Source organism: Centroberyx gerrardi, chromosome 6 (assembly GCF_048128805.1).
Source record: "Centroberyx gerrardi isolate f3 chromosome 6, fCenGer3.hap1.cur.20231027, whole genome shotgun sequence".
In the NCBI taxonomy this organism is placed as follows: Eukaryota; Metazoa; Chordata; class Actinopteri; order Beryciformes; family Berycidae; genus Centroberyx; species Centroberyx gerrardi.
In genome coordinates, this window is record NC_136002.1 from 19,043,680 (window position 1) to 19,070,110 (window position 26,431).

Sequence of the window (26,431 nt, forward strand, 5' to 3'; positions counted from 1 at the left end):
GTACATGTTTACACAGTGCAGAGAGACAAACATTACAGCAAGTTCATAAACCGTGGGTCACACAAAAGAAGAGGCAAGTGAACCTCTCGTTATCTCTTGTTCTTGCTCTTCTCCTCCTTCTTCCTCTTTATGGGCAGAGTAAGTGCAGATTAAGAAGACATCTTGGATTCAGAATTTGACCTGAAAAGATATAGGTTTGGCTTGAAATATGTAGAACAAATGAACAAGAAAGCATTGTAAACCATAACCATATAGTTATAGCAATTATTACGATTATGATTGGGATTATTAAAACTATCTTAAAAGTCGATGCAAATACTTGTTTATAGGACTAATTCATGGGATATCATGACAGAGTAACATATTTCCAGTGACTAATATCTGCCCTTCTTCACTCCTTTTTACATGGAAAATTTGAAGTTATTTGAATTATTGCAGGCAACCAGGTGTAAAATGGGAAGTGGGGGGGACTGTCCCAGAAACCAATTAATTTCCTACCGACAGCAAGATCTCAAGCCAGGTGAATGAGCATCACTGCCTCACAGTTGGCTGTCAATATACACCCACTACAAACATCCAGAATGATAACATGGGACTCCCAAAATCCATAAATATCCTTCAAAGCCATTGTGGTTCAGACATTACCTTGCACATCTGATTTACTGGCACTACAACTGAGACATGATGAATGGAGGCCATTCCCCTGCTGTTGTTCCAATGCACCTAGCATGGTCAATCGTCTCTGCTGTCTCAGGGGATTGCTGCTATAGTCTACTCCAGTAGGTACCTATTTTTACTTACTTGAACATTCATTTTGTAAGGCAACTGATCCATCATATCATCCCCTATTGGATTTTGCTGCTGTTAAGAATGGCGTGAATCAGTTTCATTGGCAGTGAGAAATTCTGCTTGCCAATTAAGAAAATAATGAACATAATTAGCACCGATTGTGCTTTGAGATTGTGTAATAATTAGCAACAACAATTTCAGATGTGGATAACCAACGATTATTAAATCTTAAAACAAAAGAAATGAATGAGATAACATACAACAAACTGGCGGTTTTCAAGACAAGGGGCACTACTGATCTCTAAAAGTTGCAAAATGCCAATTTTACTGGTCAGACAGCAGTTCTACAGGACACATCAATGACTGCCATGATCCTAAACATCTGTTAGAATTGCATTCTCATGTTTCACAATTTAGTGTGCAATTTAAGTGCAATATGACTTCAGTTATGTGTTAAATAGAATGCAAAAGGAGGCGGCAAATCAAATGCAGACAAGACTTCCATTGATAGTTGCAAACCTGTAATATGAGAAGTTTCTGCCTCTTTTCTGCTCTCTCCTCCCTCTCTAGAGCTTCTCCAATCAGTCAAGTCCAAGTTATATGACGTCCAAAGAGGTGCTGTTCTCTACATATACTGTACATAGTGTCTTTCTTCACTGCTGGTTGTCCACATAACTTGCACCCTTATCCAACCCCCTTGCTTTTGCTTAAACCACACCCAGAAAGAATAAAAGGTTGTCACTCCCAACCCCCACAACCTATTGGGTCCAGACATTGGCTAACAAACTTCAGTATCACCACTGTCCATTTCAACTGAGACAAACAGCCACTATGGAAGGAGGCCAGTCCCGTGTTGCTGCCCCATCCTACCTAGGATGGTCCATCTTCAACACTTTGTGCTGCTGTCTGCCTCTAGGGATTGCTGCTATTGTCTGCTCCTGTAGGGTAGGTTATCATTCCTGAATACCAAACTCCTAGTCTTCTAGATTTTTTTTTTCATCTTCATCTGCTGCTATCTGCTCCTGCATTGTAAGAGAAGTGTGGGCGTTTTGTGGGCGTTTTGTAAGCAGCCCAGTTGATTTTACATGAATATACATTTTCCTGATCATAAATGTTAGCCTTACAGTGAAATTGAGTCACTGAGTTGTAAAAGCTAGAAAAGTTAATTTCTATTTAACTGTATAGAGCAGCTCTAGGTTTTCTCTTGATGGCTTGATGGCTTTATTTTACTTAAATTGGTTAAAATTTGATATAATTACATTTCTTCAGTCATATAATACTTTTTGTTTAGCAAACTGAATGCCACTTTAACAAAAACTGATTAAAGCAATTTCTTGTTAAAGGCACAAAATGCTAATGCTGTTGGTGAAGCAGCTATAGCTGAGGACGCATCAAGGACAGCCAAGACCCTTAACATCATCGGACTTGTCTGTGGAATAATTTTGATCATCATTGTCGTCGCCCTCAAAGCCACTGCATGAAGTTGCCATTTTTCGCTGGCATTCATCTATTGGAATCTCTGCAAATCTTTTTGTAATCATGGACTCACGGCACCACTGATGAGAACCAGCTGTGTGTATGTGCGTAGGTGTGTGTGTGCGTGCATACAAGCGCACATATGTGTGTGTGTGTGTGTGTGTGTGTGATTGTGTACTTCCTCTGACCAAGCCCCAATAAACAGTCCCCAGGAATCCAATTACAGACCCATGCATGCGCAGTTAGTGTTGAAAGACAAACATGTACAACTTGTCTGAGGAGAAAGCTATTGCTAATTTTTTGTTTTGTTGCAATAAACAAATACAAATCTATCAACATGAATGGGTTTTTTTTGTGATCAGTGATGAACTGTAAGATTTGAAGCAATATCAGAAATGAACAAAGGTCACCGAAAAAAGGAAAATTAAAGTCATTCAACTATCCAAAAAGAAATTTTGCCCAAAAATCTATTAAACAAAGTGAAAAACAAACTATGACAAAAACAGGTCTTACAGGAACCAATCTAACAACTGTAAGTGTTAGTTTGCTTCACCAGCAGCATCTCTGCAGCGTGATATAATATATAACACTTTGTCGGACAAGTTTGATTTTTTTCTGCTTCTACCAAAAACATTCATAACAAAAACACGGTGTCCGAAGTGACCACAGTGCTCTGCTGAGCTGCATTCATGTCCCTGACTGTCAACACTTAACCCATACATACATACATACACAAAAAAAACAGGATAACCAATTTTAAACACTTAAAAATTCCAATTTTCTGAACCATCAACAAAAATATCTCACATAGAGGAACTTCCCTTGCCCTTTTTCCAAAAAATGCCCATGCCCTATAATAAGGGGGGCAAACTGAAATGTGCACTGAGACTTTTCACAGGCTGGAGACAGAAGTCCAATATGTTGTTGTGCCTTAACCTCCTACCACTGAAATCAGCTAACATGAGTATTTCAAATCTCAAGAGGAAACTCCTGAAGAATCAGGACCTGGCAATTCATGGAACTATTTCTATCTATCTACTATACCTTGCAGTCCTCAGTAAGAGAGACAAATATCCCTCCATAAACCCTCCATAAACCTATATGTACAAGCATGTACTTGCTTGTACATACAGAGTTTCTCTTGCATTTAAGAAAAGGCTTGAGAAGTTTGCTGTTTGATTGGGGCAGAATCCTCAACATCAGTGTCATATTGTAGAATATTTAAAAATGTTCTCTCCCTTCTCCCTCCAAAGACATGTGCAACAGGTAGCCATGAACATTTTTCAAAAGTTACTCTGTTGAAAACTATCCATTAATCTTTGTTAATTCATTCCGAAGTGTATGGACAACAACAAATACTAACCTTGCCAAAAAAAAAAAAAAAAACTATCCAAGGCTTCTGGAAATGTGGCAGAAGGAATCAAGAAATAGTCTGGTAAGCTTATCATCTCAAAAATATGTAAACAAAAACGCTGAGGTCAAGAGCATAACTTTAGTTATCTTTCTTGTTAATTAGCTGCTTGCATGTCTCACATGTACTTATAACTATAAATATGAGGAATGGATATTTCCCTCTGAAGCCACTCACGTCTCATCTTCTAGTCAACTGGAATACCATAAGGCAAGATTTCAAGACTTATGAAACATGTCCAGTTGAACACTAGCTGAGATTATAATTAGATTGAAAAATTATGCATTAAGTTTGCACATTTTGAAGTTGAGGCGAATTGGGTTTTGTTTGTTATATTTAGGGTTAGAGTCACGATTACTGACCAAACCCAGAACAAAGGAAAATAAAAACCCAGAACATCTTGTACAGTGTAACTCTTGCCAGTAGTCTTTTCTCTGCAAAGTTCTTGCTCTTCATGGTCCTAGTTTCCCTTGCATTAGGAACTTTCTCTATGAGTCCATATTTTCTCTCATAGCTTGATAGTGATTAGTGAGCTATCAGTGCCTTCCTGTTTACAGTAACCAGTACATTAGTAGACAGGCTAACTTCGGTACGTAAACTTTAGAAAGCCTCAAGGTATCCATATTTACCCCATCAGGTCTGTGTCTGTGGCTTCAGCACTCCTCTCCTTCAGCAGTCCTTCAACACGGGAGAACAGGGACATCTCTCTGTGCTTCTTCTGAAGCCCCTCAACTTCCTATTGTCATAAACACACAAACACACACACACACATGTACACACAAGAAACATGAAAGATTGCTCCTGTGACTCACTCACAAATAATACCTTGCCACTCTTGCACATTACTGAGTCCAACAAATAAAACAAAGAATGACGAATCATGCTTTTACCTTAACAATCTCAAAAGCCAACTCACAAAGAAGAATTTATAATCATAAATAGCAGGCTGGTAAAACTTCCCATAGCTGATGACTATAGCTGGAGGAAATGTACAGTCCTTACATCATGGGAGAGCAGCCCTCTGCTCGGTCTGTGCAGCCTGTCAAGCAGGGAGGCAGCATGAGAGCCTGCAGGGGTCCCATGTAAGTCCCATGGAGGGCCCCCTTGGCCTGGGAACCACGCACTCAGCTTGGGCTCCTGTCCAGACGGGAGAACACCCAGTCTGGCCTGAAACAGCTCACCCAGACAAGCCTGCAGCACCTGAGAAACAAAATTAAACAAACACACAAACACAAACAAACACACTTCATATAGTGAAACCTACAAGCTGTTGCACTGCTCTGAACTGGTATGTGAAAGTGGACACTAATGGAAATTCAAAGTTCAGCCTCATTTGGGGGTTAATTTGAAATCACAAAATTAAAATCGCTCTCGCAGCCATTTCTCCAAACCTTTAAGGATTCACAGACACACAGGGTGTTTGTCTGTACCTTGAAGAGAAGCCTCTGGAAGGCAGGGCTGGAGTCGCAGCTCATGTCTCCAAGCGTGACATGGGACAGACAGTGAAGCAGGAGCAGAGAGAAGCCTCCGACTGACTGGAGTCTCTGCCGACGCACAAACAATGTCTCCTCTGCCTCCTGCCAACAGGTCAGTCATTCATACACATCTGAGAGCTGTTCTCAATAACACACACTGCAGTCGTGCAAGCGTTGCCAACACATCCAGGTGCATAATTCATTGATGTGAGAAAGCATTGCACGTACACACATACACACACACAAACACCCACCCACACACTAATACGAGGTCTACAATACAGATATTTGCTTACTTGTCATCCAAACAACACACCAATGACAGCCCAAAAATCTGAGCAGGCCAGCATCTGGACACCATACTTTCATCTGGCATGCATTTACTATCTAACTAACATAACATAGCCCCACTGCATTCAACTGTTTGATCACAAAGACATTAAAAGGTTGAATTGCAGAACATCACTAGTGTGCATTGAAGTGTACTGTGAAAGTTCCCACAGAAACTGTGTAATAAAAGTCAAAAACACTAGAGATAGAGCACCACATACAATATACTCTAAATGGATTTCAGTGAGAGTGGTGAATGCAAAGGAAATCTCCAATCCACAAGACCTAACCTTACCTGGTAAAAGAAGGAATTTCTGAAGGCATTGTTGAAGTAGTTGTTGATTGGGAGACTAGCTGCTATCTGGAGTGAAATGGCTGGAGTCTGTGGGCAAACAAGTAAAGAACAGCGTAGTTGTTACGGGTGGATGCTGTGTAAATGTTTCCACCCCAAGTGGCATGCTTTGTTGCCATAGAAGCCTGATTCAATGTGTAATTGTTTATGGGCACATTAGTGAGGGGGAGAGGTGTGAGAGGGGAAAGGGAAGTGTCCACTGTTGCGATGCGCCTCCTTTTCATATGTTAACTATGCTGTGTGGGTGCACATATTTGTGGCTCCCGGTCGATCAATGTCATAGCGGCTCTGTGGAGTTTGCACTCAATATAAAGCGGGCCCTCCTGCTGGCAGGCTCCTGACCTGCAGGCCCTGAAACCTCGGCAACAAGCAACCACACACACCAAACAACTGAAAGGGTAAACACTCCACAATTCACCACAAGCCAAACAAATTAAACATTCACAGTTCAATAAAGCTTTTTTCTTAGAATAAAACCATGGGACTTAAATTCAGTTATACCCTACTCTTAGGGTATAACTGGCTTTGCCCTAGACTTTATAGCCCACTCTGATTATTCTCCCTGAACTGCAACAAGAGATTGGTTTGGTATATCTCAGTTCACGGACAGAAGTGACAGCTCACTATCAAGAAGTGAGGACACCACTGATTTGATGCCACCACGGTCTATTTATACACTCAATTACAACAGAATGCTCCACCCTGATCGGTTTCCACCCATCATGTGACGGGGAGGGTAGCAGGCGCCCATAAACGAGCGCACCCTGTCAATATGGTATAATGAAAAGCCAAATATGAAATTACAAAAGAACAAGACAAATAAGAAAAAAAAATATCCACACATGAATCAACAACCAGCTTTATCATATTTTTATGTTAAGGTATGGGTCTACTGTTCGCCACTAGATGTCTTGATTTTATTATTTGATATGGACATTCATGATTTGATGGCTGCCAGAGTATTCATTGTTTGATGTAGTAATTTGTTATTTGATGTTGTGCTGTGCACCAGTCAATACGTTCAGTATGCAGTTCACTTGTAAGACTGCATCTTCGTGTGTAGAATATTTCAGAAAACTGTGAGAATAGTGTGTTTTACTCATCAAGTTCCCTCCAAGGTTCCACTGAAACATTTACTTTGATGCATCAGTGGGCAGGTTGGATTCGTCACCTGTTTTCCACCCACACACACTCTGTCCACTGACTAAAAAGACGGCACCCAGTCATCTTTTGACAGTTTGCATTAACTTCAATGACAGCTTGAAGTTTTGCATTAACCTCAATGACAACTTGTGCAGACCCCGAATACCATTTCACACCATTTAAAAAAGAGAACAACAATCCCCCCAGAGAGCACTTACATTAGCATAGTCCTACTGACAATGATTTCATATCTACAGCGGTGCTTATTAATCAAAATAGGCAGGGACTGTGTTTGACACCGACCAGTTTGAGAGTGTGCAGAGTGTGTAGCAGGAATAGTCCGTGCTGGTAGACCAGGAACTCTCTGGGGTTAAGGACTGCTGGGTCCAATGGGATCAGCTCTCCCTCACACTCCCACTGGGCATCCAGGACGTCTACAAAACTGTTCCCTCTGTCTGGATAAAACACAGATAGAACAGACGGTCGCCAGCTTCTGTAAGCCGTAACTTCGTCCTCACTGCATCCAGAACATAGTCAGTAAGCAGTAACCTACTGTGTATCCAAAACACAACAATAAACACTGAAGGGAAGGTCTGGGATTGTTGGACCTATAAACTGTGTTAGTTTTACAAGCAGCAACAGCAACTGGAGATGGCCTTGTTTGATCCTCAGCTGTCACAGGTCACAATGTTGTTTGTGGCTATTGTCGGTATACAAGTGAAACATAATGTATAGGTCCAAAAATCACAAATCTTCCCTTTGAGTGTTGACAAATCTTTAGAGGTACAACACAACTACACATAGCTATCCATTGCCACAGTACAAACACACTGAATTCATACTAAGAAAGTTTATATAAGAAGCACAATATGTTTTCTAGCCAGTTAGACCAAGCTCTCTGTTTTCTGCTGCACCATGTGACAGCGCCTCAGCAAGAGAGAGATCGCTTCTAGTCTGAAGAAAGTTACCCAATTAAACCCTGAAACCCTGAAGCCAAACGACGTAACATATGCATGAACACTTGAGGTTCGTTAAATGTCTACCATCTGGGCTTCATCAAGGCATTGGAAAACGAGAAAACAAGAGTGGGTGAAAAAAAAAATGCAGATAGGCAGTGCTAGTGCAGAATACTAAAATTGGGTTGCAATCTAAAAGATTTAGTAATTAGCACTTTATGACACTTTTGAAGTTATTACTATTATAAATTATTTCACAAATGAAATGTGGATGTCATTTAGTTTTAGAGAAATGAGGCCTAAAATTCAAGTTGCCTCCAGTTGGATTTGAGTGCTTTACCTTGATTATTCAATGTTTATTCAATTTAATCAATGTTTGTGTCCATGTGAGTGTGTGCACATGCATGAGGGAGTATGTGTGTATGTGTGTGTGTGTGTGCTTTTATGCTTTTATGTTAGTTTCTGTACATGTGGGTGAGCGAATGTGAATGTGTGCATTAAGTAGTGCCAGCAGCATCTACTGCATCCAACCTACCAGAGAGCTCTCCTCTAAGAAGCCCCGCCTCCCGGGCCCGCCCCTTCAGCTGTAGCTCCACCCCCTTCAACAGCTGGAACAGAGGCGAGAGCTCCAGCAGCTTGTCCCACTCCCCTTCTGGGGAATAACAACAACGTGTGAGGAGAACATAGAGTGAGGACAAAGCAAGGACATATAGGAGAAGCCAGAGAAAACTTTTCCTTCTAGTTAAGCAGATACTATAATGCGTTACTTCACATCATTATGTTACCTGACATTGTGGGGACACAGATATGTGTAGGTTGAGCAGACTCTTTCATTGGTTGGCTCTCTAGGAGGAAATGGAGCACAATCATATTTAAAATCACAATTAAAGGCTGCCATGTTTTTTATGCTATACAGCCAGTCTAAACTAGAATGAGCATTTGAAGTCCTGTGTGTGTGTGTGTGTGTGTGAGAGAGAGAGAGAGAGAGTGTGAGCTCTCCTCATTCCAGTCATTTGAAAAGGGTCTTACATTCACTCATGTAATGCGTGGTTAGTCTCACCCTGGGAGTGAATGCCAGAAGATGCGGTGTGTCTTTGAGAGTTGTGCGTCGGGGCCGAACTGGCCTGGAGAGCAGCAGCGGTGTCCTGGGACTGAGCCTTGACTGGCTCCCTCAAAGACTGGGTGGAAATCCCTGTAGAAACACAAACTGTCAGAGACCTTTTACGCACTGCAGGCCAGAGATCAAGCCAATTCAGAGGAAGAGACAATGCATCTCCCCAGGCTACTGTGAGGCTTTCTTTTCCTATAGGCTAACTTCTAATAACACTGATTCCCTCAAGACATATTATTTTGAAGTAATGAAGCCTACTTTAGATGGCCAGTTTTGGTAGAGATATTCACCATCGATTTTCATCTACCATCATTCTAAACTTACTCTTCTTTAGGTCAAAGTGTAATAATCTTAGTGGTTCCTGTACCCACCTTCAGTTTCACATACATATACAACATATCTCTACTTTTACTGTAAGCAACGTTGTCTTCAACACTGCTCAGTATCATAATAATCATTCTCTTTTCACTTCCCCCTCCACAGGGAGATTAGAGAAACTGAACAGCTCTCCTGGAGCTGGAAGAGATTTGGTGTCTGACTTCAGGGTGGATTCTTACCAAAGCAGCAGCGGTTTTCCTACTCACTTCACCACCCTGCTCCCTTGTGACCCAATACATACATCACAGCTCTTCTACACACACACATACATACACACAAGCACAAAGCTTGAGTGGCCTTAATTGCACATACCTTTCACCACAGGCACTGAGGCTGTCCACACTCTAGAGCACATCTCCAACCCATATGTCTGTTTTGTTGACAAACCTGGAAAATACATGTCAGAGATCAAGCTCAACCAGAACACAATTGTGCGAAACATGAAAAGATAATTGCCTCGGTTCTAGGAATCTGTGGATTTGTTTATCTATAGCACATGTTGCAAAAGTACTGTAGACCTCTGCACGCTCAAGCTAAAGTGCTGGGGAAATGTGTGCTGCAGTACATGAATTGTAAAAGATCATGTATGAAAGCACCACATTGCTGCAAATCCATATATTGTATAGCAATACAGAGGCAGAAAAACAGTATTGATGCCAGATCTACAGTGTATACTAATACCACTGTCTTATAATGCACATGATGAGAAATGTATGCTGCGGTATCAAAGAGTGTACTGCTCAAAGTTCTCTAACACAGTATGTAAATCTAAATGTTTGCCCACCACCGTATGATCCAGTACCAGAGATGTGCTGACGGCAGGTGCTGGGGGAGAGGCTGGCAGGCTGTTTGTCTTCCAGGAGCTGGCTCAGTCTCTCCAGTAGAGGCAGAGCCTTCTGTTGGACCAAACCCATGACCTTCACACAGGGTCTGGGCCCACTGCACCGGGCCAGACCAAAGTCTCTGTACCAGAAGTTACCAGACAGTACTGCCTAGACAGAGAGAGAGAGAGAGAGATAGCTAATAACAACACAAGAAGGAGTAGAGATAGTCAAAATAAACATTTCTCAACTAACTAAAAACCCTCCATGATTATTGTGTTATTAATCACTATGTGCTTTAGTCTATTGACTATTAATCTCTATTAGCTACGCGGTTTAAGCAAACTTGATGGCAACAGTGTTGATGAAAAAACAAACCAAAAAGCCCTTCAGTGCGGCACTTATTTAGATTAGCTTTATTTATGTTAAGTAGTATTTATTTAGTGTGTCCACTCCGTGCGTGTTTTAACCTGAGCAGTGTCAGCACGGAGCTGGGAGAGATGTCTGACAAAGTGCAGGACAGTGAGAGCCGCCTCCAACTCCGCCTGTCTGGAACAACACTGCTCCCACAGCTCTCTCTGTCTCGGTTTCCCGTCCTGGAGAACAAACAGACAGAGCCTCATGCAAAATTAAGACAGTCTCTTGGATGCATCTGCCAGCAAAGTTAACACGAACACCTATTTACATTTGGCTGACAAAGTTACACAGAGCGACTTACAGTGAGTGCCACACTAGCATAAGCTCAAACTGCTAGATTTTGAACATTACAAGATGCCACATTACATATTACATTTCCTTAAGTTCCTCAAGTTCCTTACAGTACCATGGGTGGCCCCAGTGGGAAGCGAACCCCGAACCCAACAGTGTCATGCTCTACCCATTCAGCTACAGGAGGTTGTTTGAAGTGCAATGAATGTAATGCTGCTGAACTGACCACAGCATGGAGAGTCGCAGCCCACTCTCCTCCCTGTGAAATCCATTTTTCTTGGTCTTGCTGCAGCTGCTCCATACACACATCTACCCGGTCTAGGCCTGACAGCAGCTCTGAGTGCCACACACACTGCTGATCCCACTCCTCCTCGTCACCTATACACACAGACACAGATGCACAAAGACATCCCACCAACACACATGCAATATTGAACATAGAAATTACCTTAAATATTATATACAACTTGCATGTTAGATGAAAACTCGGCATAACAGAGGTCTTTTTTTTGGAAAGCACTGAATATAACCGTAATGCTACAATTTACCGCAGGTCATGATTGCAATTTCCTTGATGCTCATCATTATGCCAGCTTGCCAACCAATTTACCCAGTGTGAGGATGTGTAATACGTGTGGAGGCAGGAGCAGAGCCAAGTGGGAGCGCTGAGCTGCTCTCCTCTGGGCCTCGCTCTGGGCTGACTCCTGGAGCTCCACCGCTGCTTCCCTCAACTGCCTCTCTGGCTCCGACCACTGGACCTGCAGCAAAGCCCACACACATACATATTGGAGCCCAAAAGTAGAGGCACACATACACGTACGGGCACACACACACACACACACACACACAATCACAGAGGAAGTCACATCCAGACACACACATTTAAGGGACAAAGACATGGCAGACACTCACACACACACAGAAATATGGGGCTTTATGATAATATTGAAGGCGAGGGGTATACAGTATGAGCTTGCTCTCAAAAGCTGCCTTTCTTCTTTGTTGTGCATAGAAACCTATCCATCCCAGCTGGCTCACTCACAAAGGAGCATAATCTACCTTCAACACCAATGGCAGGATATGACAAGCTTCACCTGAATTCCTTTTCAATGTTGGTTTCCCCTCCATTCATATATCCTCTCATTCATTTCCACATGTTGAAAAGGTTTATCCCCTTTGCATTTTCCATGCTTTACTGAGAAGTTTATAAGATATTTGAAATAAACCCACCGTCACCCCCCGCTGACCTGATCAGAGTTGGCCTGCGTGACTCTGCTGAGACACCGGAGTAGAGCCGAGTCCAGATCGGAGAGAATCTCCTCCTCCCTCTGCCTCTGCTGCTGCCAGTAACTGTTCCGCAGACACACCTCCCTCTGCAGCGCCTCCACCTGGCACACAGCAATAGTGACAATAAAAGGAAGTTCGTGGCACCAATTCCATCCAACTGAATTCAAAGGCCTGCAAAATGAAATTTGAAGCTAAAGCAGAAAAAGACTTGAATCAATTCAAACCTCTGCAGTGGTCGTAGACAAAATCATGAATATTGACTATATTAAAAGGGCGTTTTTTGCGAAAACATCTCTCCCGATTGCTTCCCCACCTGTGCACTATCAGTGTGATCAGCCACTGTTAGCCAGTAGGAGGCTGTAACAGGTACAACAGTTTTTCTGGACACATCCAGCCTGGCGCCGACCACTGGGGCCAACACTCCTGTGACTGGGTCCACTGTCTGAGACCCACAGCGGATCGCCACAAGGCCTGAGAAATACAACAGCACACAAGACACATGTGGAGAAGGGTAGAGGTGCAGTAGCTGTACACTTTGAGTCCTCTCCTGATCCACGCTCTTGCAATTGATTGTCTTATATCATATGAAAGTGGATTACATAAACTGTAACAGACTCTTTTCAGACTCTGTTGTTTTCCCCAGCACCTTTTCCATCAGGGTCCTCCATGGTCCCTGCCAGTGGTATTGTGACTCCAGAGAGAGGGTCAGTCTGAGACCCCAAGACAGGCACACCGAGACCAGATCCCATGGGGTCGGGGTACTCCATTCCCAGCAGAGCCGGTACACACACATCTGAGCCTGGGAGAGGCATGTCTCCTGGTGGGAGCAGCACAGGGGGAGTCAGAGGGTCAGAACTGAGAAGATATAATAAGGTGCTCAACCACCAATTTCCCAAAGCATTGATTTCCCAAGTCTGAGAGCAACCTCAGAATGAGGTTAAGTAGACAAGACTGACATTTGATTTCAGGAACTTTACTTTACTTTACTTTTGTGCCAAAGGCAGCACACTTTCATCAGTAGTTCTGTTCTAAGACCAAAGCAAATGCTAAAAATACATGCGGAAAGAAGAAGGTACATGAATCAGGATAGTAATTGCGCTGCACATCTGGCAAAGCGCATTAGACATAATAAGCAGATAAACTAAGTAGCAGAACATCCAGCAAAAGCACACAAGATATAATGAGCAGACAAACAGAGCAGCAGAAAATTAGCTACAGCACAATATTGCAAAGTACAGTGAGCACAACATACATGTCATGATAAGTCTGGTAAAGACATGGAAAGACAGACTGATACTGCAGATAAGCAAGATAAGAATCATGAGTTATCTGATACGTATATACTCAGCATGTACAGATATAGAAGTCCATTACAATCTGTCTGATAAAAACAGGCAGATTGACAAAATGCGCTTTTTTAATGGAATAATGGAGTCCCCTCTCATGGCATCTTGGGTAATTTGACATGTGAAGGTCCACTGATGAACATGATAGCAGAGTGGTGGGGGGACTCAGACTCAGAGTTTGCAGCCTGAGTCCGGGACTTGAATATCTGATTTTGTGAGCTCACAGCACAACCAACTGGTGAAGTCCTGATGCTGATATTTGCATATAATAGTTATGAGTTTCCCCCCTTCCTGTCTCCACATGACTATATTATACAATCATAGAATATGGATGTAGGTTACATGTGAGTTGGTGCAAACTAGTTTAATGTGTTCAGAGAAGTATATGGGACAGGCAGGTTCAGACAAATTAAGGTAGTAAAGTGCTTGTCATGTTTTTTCACGTTTTGAGATGAGAAAATGTTATGCTCCTTAGGCTTATGAAACAAAGCCCATTGTAAAATTGTAAAAAATACAAGATCGTCAATTTAAGACACAAGCTCTTTTTCTGAAAACTAGACATTTTGGAGAAACAATGTTTACCCCCAACAGCAGCAGAAAGTTAGTCAGGGACTGCACATTTTCTGTCATGCAGTGTTATATCAAAGTGTTCTTACTCCCAGAAGCAGCGAGGGGCTAGGCTACATTGAAAATTCTCTCACATATCACAGTAACAGTTATATGGATGAACAGTAAAGAAAAAGATTAATGCACTGTATATTTTCCTAGTGAATAATGAACAAAGATTTATGGCAGGATGATGACAAGTGGAGATAAAAGTGAGAAGTTAAAATGGAAAGAAATAATGAATAAGGGCTTTCTCCTGGGACAATATTTTCTCAAACACTAGCAAAAGGCTAAAGTGGAAAATAGATAGCTTCCAATGCCTACAGTACAAAACAAGCAACTCATTTACAATGATAAGAGGAGGAGCAGGAGGAGAGGACCATATCAGCACAGGGAGCCAGAACTGAGGTAATAAGAAAAGTGCAGTGTGAGTTTGTGATGTTTTTCCTTAGGAAAAGCTGCTCAAATCCATTCACTTTCTCTGTAACAAAACTCCTGCTCTTGCTGTCAATACTGACAATCCTGTTCTCTGTCCCTAAGTGTACCAAACAGTACACTTAGGATTTTTCTATAACTTGAATGGCTCGTTAATCGTGAATCCATCTCACCCAGAGTGCCTCCGTCCTGCTGGAGACCCGCGGCCCAGTCCAGCAGGACCTCCAGCCTGGTGTGCAGCTGCAGCTGGCAGTGCAGGCTCCTGCCCCAGGCCTGCTGCAGCTCCTGGGCCGCAGGCAGGAGGTGGTCCTGGCGGCCGCTCCCTCTCTCACTGCCCTGATGGGGCTGTGGAGGCTGCAGGCCTGGGTCTGACCCCCAGTCCTCAGTTAGTCCCTTCAGGAGCTCCACCACTCTGACCCTCGCCGACAGCACCTGGGGGAGAAAGTTTCACTCCACTCGTGTCAGGCAGTCACTTTTTGATCATTAATACACCTGATGAATGATTCTGTTGCTCAGAACATCATGCACCACTTTCATGTTATTCATTTCATATTACTACAGAATCTTTCTATTGGAAGGAGTACATCTTTTGTGTCATATTTCAACTCTTTGTTTCTTGTTCTTACAAATTTACAATAATTCATTATTATAAAATTTGGAGGAGCACGCATGATTAGTGTAATTAGCAGAACTATCATATAACTACTGCTATGTTCCCATGTTACTCCTTTATACAGTATGAGCATACAGGACATACTACATAATTCATTAGCATTATAATTGCCAGCAGCTACCAGAGAGGAAATGAATATGTAAACTCTGTGTCAGCGGTTAATATGTGCTTAATCACTTAAAAGCATATTTCTTAATAGTAAGAGGTAGTGAGTAGTTAACTAATATATCAGTTAGTGGTTAATCAATGATTAACTACAAAATTTAAAATGAACTAATGAACCATAATGTAAAGTGTTACCCATTTATATCATTCAAACTATATAATAGATCTCATAAATCATCTTTGGAAATATCATATATATTTCCCAAATGTAATCCAGTACCTTGCTGTCCAGAAGAGCCTGGTATCCTCCTGCATGAGGCACCAACTGCCCGGCCCTTACACTGGCTCCTCCCACTCTCACCATCCGCCCACTCAGAGGCTCCATGAACGACTCAGCTAGGAGAACGCCGCCTACTGGCAGGGCAGCTCCTAGACGAACATGACGAACAAGGTGAACACATTGGAATTGAAGCATTGTAACAGATACACACCTGTGTGTCTGACGGGCCGCAGCAGCACTAACCTGTTGTCGGATCCAGACAGACCCCGGCGGTGAGCACCACGTTCCCCGTCCTGGGGTCCAGCATGGGAGAGCCTATCTGTATGGGCTGTGGCAGGCGGGTGAGAGGGCAGACATGCACCCCTCCCAGCGGATAGACCAGTCCCGTCTGGGGGTGGATGGTTACCGCCAGGATAGGCACTGGGACCCCTGTGTCTGGGTCGGCCATGGGGGCGCCCAGCTGCAGCCTCTGGCCCGGTCTGAGGCCTCTGAGCCGGGTGCAGGGCAGAGGCTGGTCGGAGTGGCAGGAGGTTGGGTACGGAACGAAAGGAAGCAGAGGATTCTCCCACTTTCTGTTGTCTCCTAGGGCTAAGAGTGACACATGTTAGGCTGTTAAAGGAAAAATCCACCCTCAGATATTTTCTTTGTTATGTATCATTAATCTGTGTGATGTTCAATGCATTACAGACGGTATTTTATGATGATGGATTGTAATGTAATTTTTAGGTCTACCACTTCCCCTTAGCCTGACACATACATTTCTCAGAATGTCTTTCAAAAAACCCCCAGAGAATGAGCCTGAACTTGTTGCATTCAGCTCTGGGCTACATGTGTAGGTGGAGAGAGCAATTGCGATAATGATAATAATATTAAGAGCAAGAGAGTGAAAGTTTTTCCAGTATTGGTGATGAATTTCAGTGCAAAACGGTGAGTGTAGAAAGAAGCCCTTGCTCGTTTTGTTCTGAGGGACTGACACTAAAACTTGACATTTACAGTTGATGTTTTTCTGCTATCAAAAACCAATGTAGCTGCGCTGGAAATATCTCAATGTGACATGTGTCATGTCGTCTACGTCTGGCCAGTTATCCATAGAAATAACAAAAATACACTAAAAAATACAAACAAAATGGGCCAGAAATTCAAGGTTCATTGCCAATAGGTGTTTTTTTAACAGTTTGAAAGTGTTTCAGGGTGGATTATTCCTTGTTTTTTCCCTGATCTGTATTTAACTTCCACCCCCCAAAATACACAAACATACATACACACAAATACACACATCCTGTTACCTGTACATGAGTCGGTCGTGAACACTAAAGTGGAGCTGGCAGGATCATAGGCCACATTACCAGCTATGGGCATAACTCGGCCAGTCTGTGGGTGGAGGAAGAAATCAGGAGGCACTGCCATGGTGTGGCTGCTGCTCAACAGCATATGGCTGTGGGCATTTGGCCTGATGAGGCCTGTGACCAAATCAGAATGAACTGAGGCACAGGCACGCAGAGACCCATCTGGACCTGGGTTAAGGTGGAAGGAGAGGTGGCTGTGAGGTCATCATACTGGATATCTCTACTGTGTTGTAATCAACAACTGATTACAGATTACAGCAACAAGCTCCGCTTAACAACAAGTAAACTGTAAACTGCCCCACTTGTTCATGCAGTGCACATTTTTACCAATAGATGGGGCTGTTTATCTTTAAGATGCAAGGTCAGGGGTTTTGGATTATGAGGTCCTCCAACTCAGAGCAGATAAAAGAGGGTTAGGGCCTCACCAATGATATGCTCCTTGGTCAGGACAGTTCCAGTGTTGGGGCAGAGCAGCTTGGCCCCTGTACCCTCACCCAGCACCCCCCAGGCACCCTGCCGCTGGCACTCTGCAGACACCAGCTCCCCCATCTCAACTACCAGGGACGATAGTTTCTGCATCACACTGAAGACGGTAGACAACACAAAGCTCATAAGATAATAGGAATAGGCTCTACGTTTGTGAAATTTCTCATGACACTTCTGAGCAGGCTGATCTATACTCTGAACTGCAATGTACCAGCTTTGTTACAAATCCACATGCTGTACTTATTGTTTGTGACTCTTTGTGGAGGAACTCTAATTCCTCTCTGATAAATGGATTCTATGAAACTCTCCATTGTGATTCACTCTACTTGGTTATATTAATGTGAGTGCTTAACATAATAAATGTAAGCTTTACTTTTGCTGGTGCTGCTCACAGGAGGGCTGGTTGTTGTTATAAAGCTTGGCCAGGAGTCTGGTACACTCTCTGAGGTGAGCTGTAAACACGCTGTGGACGCTCTGCTGCGCCTGCTGCTCTCGCCTCAGAACCTGGAGGACATCAGCAAACCAAACACAGTTGATCTAGTTGTGTTCTTGGCTAGCATTTCCCTGATTATTTTACTTGCAATGTGTAATGTTTAACTAGAATGCTCTGAATTTCATTTCAGATAAGTGAGCATCTAGTAAACGTCTCAAATAGTGAATATTTTAGTCACTGGGATCTTAATGCAAACAAATTTCCAGTCAGTTGGTCTTTTTAGATTATGTTCATGCTAAATTAGTTATTTTCTGGAAAATTGAAGGCACATTTTCACCATTTATTGTAGTCATTCATCCTAACTTACCTGACCTAAAGATTGCTGTTTCATTTTTGTTTCTGACTGAAATATGCAAATACACTGAATGTACAAAATATCAGGGACATCTCCCTGACATTGAGTTGCAGCCCCTTTTGCATAATCCACACCTCAATTGTCTCAAAGCTTAAAAATCCTTCTGTAACTCATTAGCTTCTCTTTATCTACATCTCCTCATTTGTGATTGGCATAGAAAAAGGGAAAAATTAGTAAGAGATAATGGCTTTTACCTGGATTCAACTCATCAGTGTACTTCATGAAGAGTAAAATATTTTGTACATTCAGTATATGTATTGCCCTTTTATAATAGAGACACTTGATTGATACTTGATATAAAGAATTTGCATGATTACATTTATTGCCAGGAGGACAATAGAGTGGGAAAATAAATTTCAGAGCTAGGACCGTTTCGATCTGTATGTTGTTGATCTCTGACTGCAGCTTCCATGGCGGGAGATGTAATGTAATGTGATGTAAACCTGCAGCTGACTGTCGAGCAGAGCCCTCAGCTGCAGGGCCAGAGACCTGCGGCGCACCACCTCCCTCTCCACCTCCCTCCTCAGCCTCTCGTATCCCTCCCCCATCCTCTCCTCGATGGACAAGCGTGGGTGGAGCAGCTGCAGCTTCCCCAGCACTCCCTGGTACAGCTCTTTCACCTGGACATGAACATGCACACACAAACATATAAGGATACAAATTAATTACCATATACAGTATCCTCATTGCATTACAGGTAGTAATCAAATCACACACACACACACACACACACCCTCTCTCCCCCATCTACCACACACCTAGCACTGGCGAGACCGGCACGTTTGCAGGATGAGACAGGGATGCGAGTTGTGCCGTCTCCCCTTACATCTTTATCACCTCAGCTATCCTGAGGGCTGTAACAACAACCGCTGTCTCCTCCGCTACAGCCAGCACTTGTACAGTACAAACAGGAAAGAGCAAGGGAGTGGAGAGGGGCGCGACCAAAAAACAGAGGCATTCCGATGCGACACCCAATCTGTTTCAATAGACTTGAACTTTATGAGGGGAACATTTGAGGCCTGGGAAGGGACAGTGGCAAAGAGAAAAGGAGGGAGAGATAAGAAGGGGGGACTGATATTGTCAAGTGGATTGAACCAAGGACAGTTGACATGGGAATTTACGGTATGCGAAGAGGACTAACCTTAACTAACTACATGCAACTTTTTGCCTTGAGGGAGCAATGTGTTTAATACTGCTGCCCTCTTCCCCCTCATTTGAGTAAATTCATGCCTCAACACTTGATGAGCTGTCTGTCTTGAACTTGCATCTACCCTGAGGCTCAGATGACCAACATACATAAAGCAACCATAGGTGCTGAAGTAGTAGAAGGCAAATGCAAGAAATCTGCAATTAAAAGAGAGCAATGCCGATGTTAATGAATGGGTCTTGTCTGCAGCACATTTAGCTTTGCTGTACTTTCTTACTGTTTCTGTGTTTTCTGCCATTGTTGTTGTTACTATGACTTCCCTGCACTGTGGCCGCTCACCTTGATAGCCACAACACAGCTCCCATACAACACTTGCCCACAGCAAATACTAATCCCCGAAACATCCCAAAACTCTTTGAAAAGCCTATTTCAGGGGGGGATTTCAGAATATATACACATGGTATACATTCACACACTGACAGACACAGATTCATAACGTTTACTATATTCTATTTATTTATTGCATTTTCATTTGAAAAAAGTTGCATATTGCAGCTTTCAGTTGATGATTTGACTAAATATGGATTTAAATTTACATGAATGTCATATGTCAGTTTTTTGAATTTCAGAGCAATGTTTCATACTATTGGATATTATTGGGCCAAGTCAAACAAAAGCTATGTTGTGTAAATTGTTGCCCGAGGCTTCACATACAGCACATTAACTATTCGAAAAACAATCATCTGGGCCTGAGCATTATGGGATATTGATGCACTGTGTGTATTCTGTGTGTGTACGTGTGCACAGGGGCACCATTAGTGGGGGGAAAGGAGGAATACTTTCAGGGGGCCCAAGGAAACAAGGGGCCCTTCAGAGAAGATACGCGATGCATCGGGATGAGTGAGGTGGGCCAGTGTAACATCTTATCGCAAGTCTTGGAATTCTTCATGGTGCCCCTGCGTGTGTGTGTGTGTGTGTATGAGTGCGACTGACATACCTCAGTGGTGAGCTGTCCCAGCCGAGTGGTGACAGACAGGCTCTGTTTGAGCAGGAGGCTGTAGAAGGTGTTGGTGCTGAATGCCTCCAGATCCACCTGGTGTTCATAATCCCAGAACTCCTCCACCATCTCTGCACACACACACACACACATAACTACAATATTAAATGTTTTTATCTTTAATCTTTAATCTCTCGCTTAAAATAGAACCTTAGAGAGACAGCATAAGGCATGAAATTTTGCATAATATAAGCATCCTACAAACACTACTATAAGCCTAATGATAACTATAAGCCTAAGTCTAATGATAAGCTGGAGTGAATAACTGTATGTAGCAAGGGTAAATAGTCCATGAGTGCTGTAATCAGAAGACAAAGATACACCAATCATAAGTCCACGTCAATTGGGGTGATTGTCCATGACATTTAGATTGTTTCAGGTCTAGTATCAGTAGCTGCACGTGATATGAGGTATTTGACAAGCCCTATTCAACAGTAATTGGCTGGGTGTGAGCGATGCCCAAGGGTCACTCTCAGCATTACATAAGGAGCCTTTCTATACAAGGGTCTTCAGAGACCAACCAAGCTTATGTGTGTGTGCATTTGTGTGCTTTTGTGTGTGTGTGTGTGTGTGTGTGTGTGTGTGCGTGGGTGATGTCAGTGTCTGTGTATTGCTGGTGCATAAGCTGGTGTGTTACATGATGGGCCTCTACATTGTGTTTGCATGTATGTTATGTAAGGTGCATGTTTGCCTATGGGCTCTAACATGAATGAGTAACATGTGTATGGTGTGTGTGTGTGTGTGTGTGTGTGTGTGTGTGTGTGTGTGTGTGTGGTTACTGGTATAGCATTCTACCTTGTTGGATGGAGTCTTGTGTCATTCTGGCTTGCAGGTTTCGGTGAGTCCTCCTCAGTGATATCACCCTTGAACCTTTTGATGAGTAGTCATCCATATGGTAGCCCAACTGCAACATGCGATACCGCGCTTTGATTGGCTCTTTCTCTGGCCAGCCGTATTCACGGAACAGGATCTACACATGGGATAGGTTTGTGAATGTGACTGAGTGAGTAATACGTTGTTCAATATATATTCTAGCTGCAGTATGTGTGTGGGTATGTGTGTATTCTAACCAGCAGTGTCACACATAAGCAGAGGATGACCACAGCTCCAAACAGCAGTCCTCCAGTCACCAGCCAATCTGGCCGCAGCAATAGGTTGCGTCTGGTATTGATCCCTACCCTGGTCACATGACGAGGGATGGTGGGAAAGAAGGGGCCGGCCTCATAACATTGGCCGCCAGCAGGCATCACCCGCACATACTGAGGGAGAACAGGATTGGGGGTCAGTTTGATTTGTACATAACTTTTTTTATCCCAGTATAAACATCACAGAGTCAGAGTAAGATCACAGCAAAAGTAGAAAGAGGAAGTTGAGTTTGTGGAAATAGTAGAGAAATAATGGTGCTGTGGATTGTTCGATGTTAGTCCAACATGAATAGCAACAAACACTAGTGCATTCTTCTTCAAGGATGAATAGGATTATATCTTGAATTGTTGGCAGCAAATGGAAAAAGGGAATGTCTCAAGGCTACGGGTGTTTGTTAGGTCCACCCCAACCAAGTTTTATTGACACCAGCTTATTACCACATAGATGGATGTAGTAAAAATACAAGAGTGCTCAGGCCATTACATTATCAAGTTTATGCCTTCGCCTCTGAGGACAGAGAACAGACCAAGGTATGCAAACTTAATGCTTATATTAAGTTAATTTTAGTTACCATGTGTTTGTACGGATGACTGCTTAGTGTAAGAACATACACTCCAGGCTGGCTGAAGACCAGAGAAAAGAGGCTGGGAGGCGTCCAAGACAGAGTCAGGTCTTCTGTCAGCTGTCTGAACGCACCCCAGTCGAAATCCCTGTTTGTGTTGTACAGGTTGTCACTGAAAGACATGAAGCAAAGATTAAGGCAAAGTGCATAATACGTCAAGTCAGTACTGCAAACCGACTCTGACACATGAATCACACTGGTTGCAAACAAGCAGACTTACACATCATACTGAGGGTAGTGATGCTTGTTGACAGTGAACAGTAGAACGTCACCCAGATGGAGACATGTAGTGGGGTTCAGCACCCCAGTAACACTGAGCTCTCTCATTTCTTCCCCAATGCTGCGCCTGTCTTCTTCCCTGCCACTGGAATTCAATTCTCTGCCTTCACGACTGATGTTTTGATCTTTAGGCCCCTCCCACATAGCGTCAGAATCTCTATCTACAATAAACAGCAGTGGAAAGGATCTTTATCATTGCAGCAATTATCCAGGATTCATTATCATCCGCGTTTTAATGATGATATTATCTGATTAGGAATGATTGTGTTATTCTAACGAACCCGCTGAGCTGTGAGTTTCCCGTTCTGGGGTAACAGGAATCAGCTGATGAAGTTCCTTTGGGAGGCCACTGAGGAGGCCAAGGAAGCCTGCCGCTGAAGACCGACAGACAGAGAGACAGAGACAGATGGAGAGAGAGAGAGAGAGAGAGAGACAGAGACAGAGATGGAGAGAGAGAACGGTGGTCACTTTGTAAATTCAGGGCTATTAGTTAAGTTACTATATCACACTGCCTGCACATGTTTCAGTGTGTGTGTGCGTGTGTGTGCGTGTGTGTATGTCTTCACCTGTAGTCTGAACAATGTATACAGGATGTGAGGAGTTGAGGTGACGGTCACACAGCAGGGTCCCTTGGGAGTCCCAGTGTTTAAAAACCCTCTCCAGCACGCTGCCTGAGACGCCCGACACCTGCACACACAATAACACTGTTTATCATTACTAGGTCACTGTAACACAAGAGACGCTTGTCTTAAGCTTTCACTGTTGGTGCAATAAAAAGGATATTGTATGCATCTTTTGTATGCATTGTCTGATGAGGTAGTGTAACTCAAGCTATTCATGTTGTTTACGCTAAGACAGTTTCTATCTAGACTGTTATATGGATGATATCATGAGTAGGGAGTAAATTTCTTATAATTGTTGTTGACCTGGAACAGGAGGAAGGGTGGTTTGTTGTGGATGGATATGTTTGTGTGTGACGTGAATGTGTGTGTGTGTGTGTGTGTGTGTGTGTGTGTGTGTGTTGACATAAATCTGTATGTACCATCACCCACCTGACCCTTGTAGCTCCATACCAATTCCAGGTCTCCACTGAAGTGGCACTGCAGCTTTAGCTCAGCTGTAGGCCTGCTTCTGCATAGGCCTCCACATGCAGCTCGTCCAGGGGGCTCTCTGCACACACACAGCCCCAGCTCTCCGTTGTAACCCTGGTAGTCCTCTGCAGACTGGCACACCTGCATGAGAGTAAACAATTTTAAAGCCGGGAGCGCAATGTTCTTAAAAACGTTATTGCATTAACTTTGATCGTTTTTAAAAGCATGCAGTTATTATACAGTTATTCCCTGCTTGGACCAGCTTAGGTCTATGTGTATTTTTTCAGTAGCTCAATCTAAAAAACATTTAAAAAAAATTGGTAATGGCATTCTCAACTCGACTTGGGTCAGTTTGAGTGTGTATCTGGGTGAAGGGTCATTTTTGCCACAGACTACAACCATGATACATGTAAACACATCGCATGGGGAGATCAATGAATGGGCTAACCATCAGTCACTGGAAGCAGTCCATAGTTACATATTAAGTGGACCCAATACTGGACAAAAGGCTTGTACTTGGTAAGCTAATGTCGGTTTCAGGGAGGAAAGGGCAAAGACATCTAGGTTGTAGTCACCAGCCCGGTGGGAAACTGTTGGCCTAGGTTTTGTCAATCTAATCTGTAAACAGTTCACACTTTGTTCCTATTAACTTGTGTCTCTTTCAACAACCTTGAAGCACTACACACAGATTTTCAGACGAGTTCCCCACAAACAGGCAAAAAAAAAGAGGCATTTTGTGAAAAATATGGCATTCACCTTTACTCTACTTTCAGTGTGCACATGTGTGTGTATGATTGCACCAGGTCTAACCTGTTGCCTACAGTGAAGTGTCCACTGATGTTTGTCCAGACAATCTCCATACTGTGTACGTGTTTTTCCGTCCCTGCAGACATCATACAGTCTGTGTACACACACATCTCCGTTGTTGGTAGGTTCATACCCCAGAACACAGAGGCACTGCCCATCGCTGGTCTAGGAAGAAAACAATGTGGAACAAACATGAAAAGCTGCTAAAGACTAGAAGGAGAACGTGAATATTACACTGCTGCCATTTTGTGCAAATACATTTTCATGTGTTGGCTAGTTTGTTACTTAATACCCTAACTTGATAATCCATTTATTCATTGACTGACTCATACACATTCATTTATTTATTTACTATTTACTATTTACTACTATTTACTATTTACTATTAATTCATCAATCAATCAATCAATCTATCTATCTATCTATCTATCTATCTATATGAGTCTATGTGAGTTTGCTTGTTTATTCCTTCCTTCCTTCCTTCCTTTCTTCCTTCACTCACTCATTCATTCATTCATTCATTCATTCATTCATTCATTCAATATTAGATCTCACACCAACATCCAGGCAAGAGTCAGAGAAAAGAATCTCATTTCCCCTCAATATGAGCTGATGAGCGGAGGGCTCAACAGCCAGCCACCCAGCAACAGACCGGGAAACTAGACCCTGCTGTGAGGGAACTTGATATAGAGCGCTTTCTGCTTGAAGCTACAGATTGTTTAGTCTAAGGTTTCTGTAAGCCAGTGAGGAAGCTATTCTGATGACCATGCCAGTGTGCACGCTGTATCCTCGGACTTAAGAGTGACACAGAAAATCCTGGACTCAAGAAGATCTTCATAGGATTTATGTAAATAAAGAAGAAACATGTAGGACAAAGAGGCAAACGGGTGACAAGTAGGACGAGGTGTTGTCGATATGAAAAGCAGATGGTGGAGAGAGGCTGTGCAGTCGTGCATACAGAGTATAAGTGACTGAAAGTGACAGAACGTGAGGAGCACAAGGATCCTCCTAAAGTCACAATGAAACTACATTTTGAGAGCATCTTGCTTCCTTCATGTGATGTATGTGATGTGAACCAGGATATAGATATTGAAGTCACCTCTAAAGAGTTCTGATTTTGATATAAAAATACAATAAAATGTGTTTTTTTTTGTGTTTAAATTGTCAAATAGGTGTATGGTATGATAGTTAGAATAAGCTAAAAAGGTGAAAAGGTAATTTTTCATTTCAGCAGGAGGAATGACTGGCTTAGTCCTGCTATCATGTGTAAACATTGGGAGTGTATCACCTGGAAGCTTTGTCCTTCTCCCAGACAGACGCAGGTGTCCTGCCCAGACAGAGGCTGCTGGGCCCCGAGGCCACAGGGCAGGGAGGCAGACAGACCTGGTCTGGGACAGTAGTGCTGAGGAGGACACTTAACACAGCTGTCTATGGTTGTAGCATCAGCAGTTGGCCCATAGGTTCCCCTAGGACAGGGGACTGAAGTGAAGCTCCCCAACGGGCAGTAGAAACCTGTTAGAATTAAAAAAATATGTTTCCTATAAGACATAAACTGAGTTTTGATTAGCAGAGCTCTACCCTCATTTACCTTGCAATCTCTATGTCTGGCTGTTGTGATCCCTTGATATTTTTTATGTGGCATGCAGTTCAGTTCGTTGTGAAACTCATAACAAAGATCAATGACATGAGTGACTAAATGCATGCAACACAAGCAGGTCATGTAGTATTGATCTTCTGGTATTGAGCAAATACCAGTCCATTTTGCTGTATTCCAAACAGTGTAGACAGCCTACCTGAAGGGCAGGGAGGCCTCTCCTGGATGTGTTGACTGAAGTTGTTTCCATGAACCAGACAAAGGAGCGCAGAAGCACGTAGCCACCCCAGACACCCAAACCACTTGGGACCCCATGGCTGTAGCAT

The 26,431-nt window shown here is 43.0% G+C and overlaps 1 protein-coding gene and 1 long non-coding RNA gene across 2 annotated transcripts; one reads left to right on the plus strand and one right to left on the minus strand.

The window, feature by feature from the left end:
- LOC144539411 (uncharacterized) lies at positions 1 to 26,431 on the minus strand. Its single transcript, XM_078284267.1, has 35 exons — positions 26,305 to 26,431; positions 25,800 to 26,023; positions 24,515 to 24,676; positions 23,666 to 23,845; positions 23,180 to 23,300; positions 22,555 to 22,774; positions 22,284 to 22,446; positions 21,637 to 21,825; positions 21,346 to 21,536; positions 20,772 to 20,775; positions 20,507 to 20,626; positions 18,806 to 18,982; positions 17,888 to 18,018; positions 17,454 to 17,611; positions 16,975 to 17,196; positions 15,926 to 16,270; positions 15,683 to 15,831; positions 14,798 to 15,056; positions 12,884 to 13,054; positions 12,551 to 12,708; positions 12,198 to 12,338; positions 11,561 to 11,708; positions 11,177 to 11,328; positions 10,713 to 10,838; positions 10,224 to 10,413; positions 9,734 to 9,808; positions 8,993 to 9,124; positions 8,718 to 8,777; positions 8,464 to 8,584; positions 7,280 to 7,427; positions 5,777 to 5,863; positions 5,068 to 5,253; positions 4,679 to 4,876; positions 4,306 to 4,412; positions 1 to 180 (listed from the first exon to the last, which is right to left on the minus strand). Exons 1-35 carry the CDS (start codon positions 26,429 to 26,431, stop codon positions 150 to 152), a joined length of 5,373 nt encoding a protein of 1,790 aa, XP_078140393.1. The 3' UTR covers positions 1 to 149.
- LOC144539417 (uncharacterized) lies at positions 1,477 to 2,597 on the plus strand. Its single transcript, XR_013504942.1, has 2 exons — positions 1,477 to 1,734; positions 2,133 to 2,597. It is a non-coding gene; the product is annotated as an uncharacterized LOC144539417 (long non-coding RNA).

Bases quoted from the DNA above. Each gene is read 5' to 3' on its own strand.
- LOC144539411 (XM_078284267.1), bottom strand. From the start codon at position 26,431: ATGCTACAGCCATGGGGTCCCAAGTGGTTTGGGTGTCTGGGGTGGCTA. The intron at 18,019-18,805 runs GTTTACATCACA...GATGTCCTCCAG, and splicing joins TGCTCGACAGTCAGCTGCAG to GTTCTGAGGCGAGAGCAGCA. The intron at 9,809-10,223 runs GTACTGGATCAT...TGTATTTTCCAG, and splicing joins CTGCCGTCAGCACATCTCTG to GTTTGTCAACAAAACAGACA.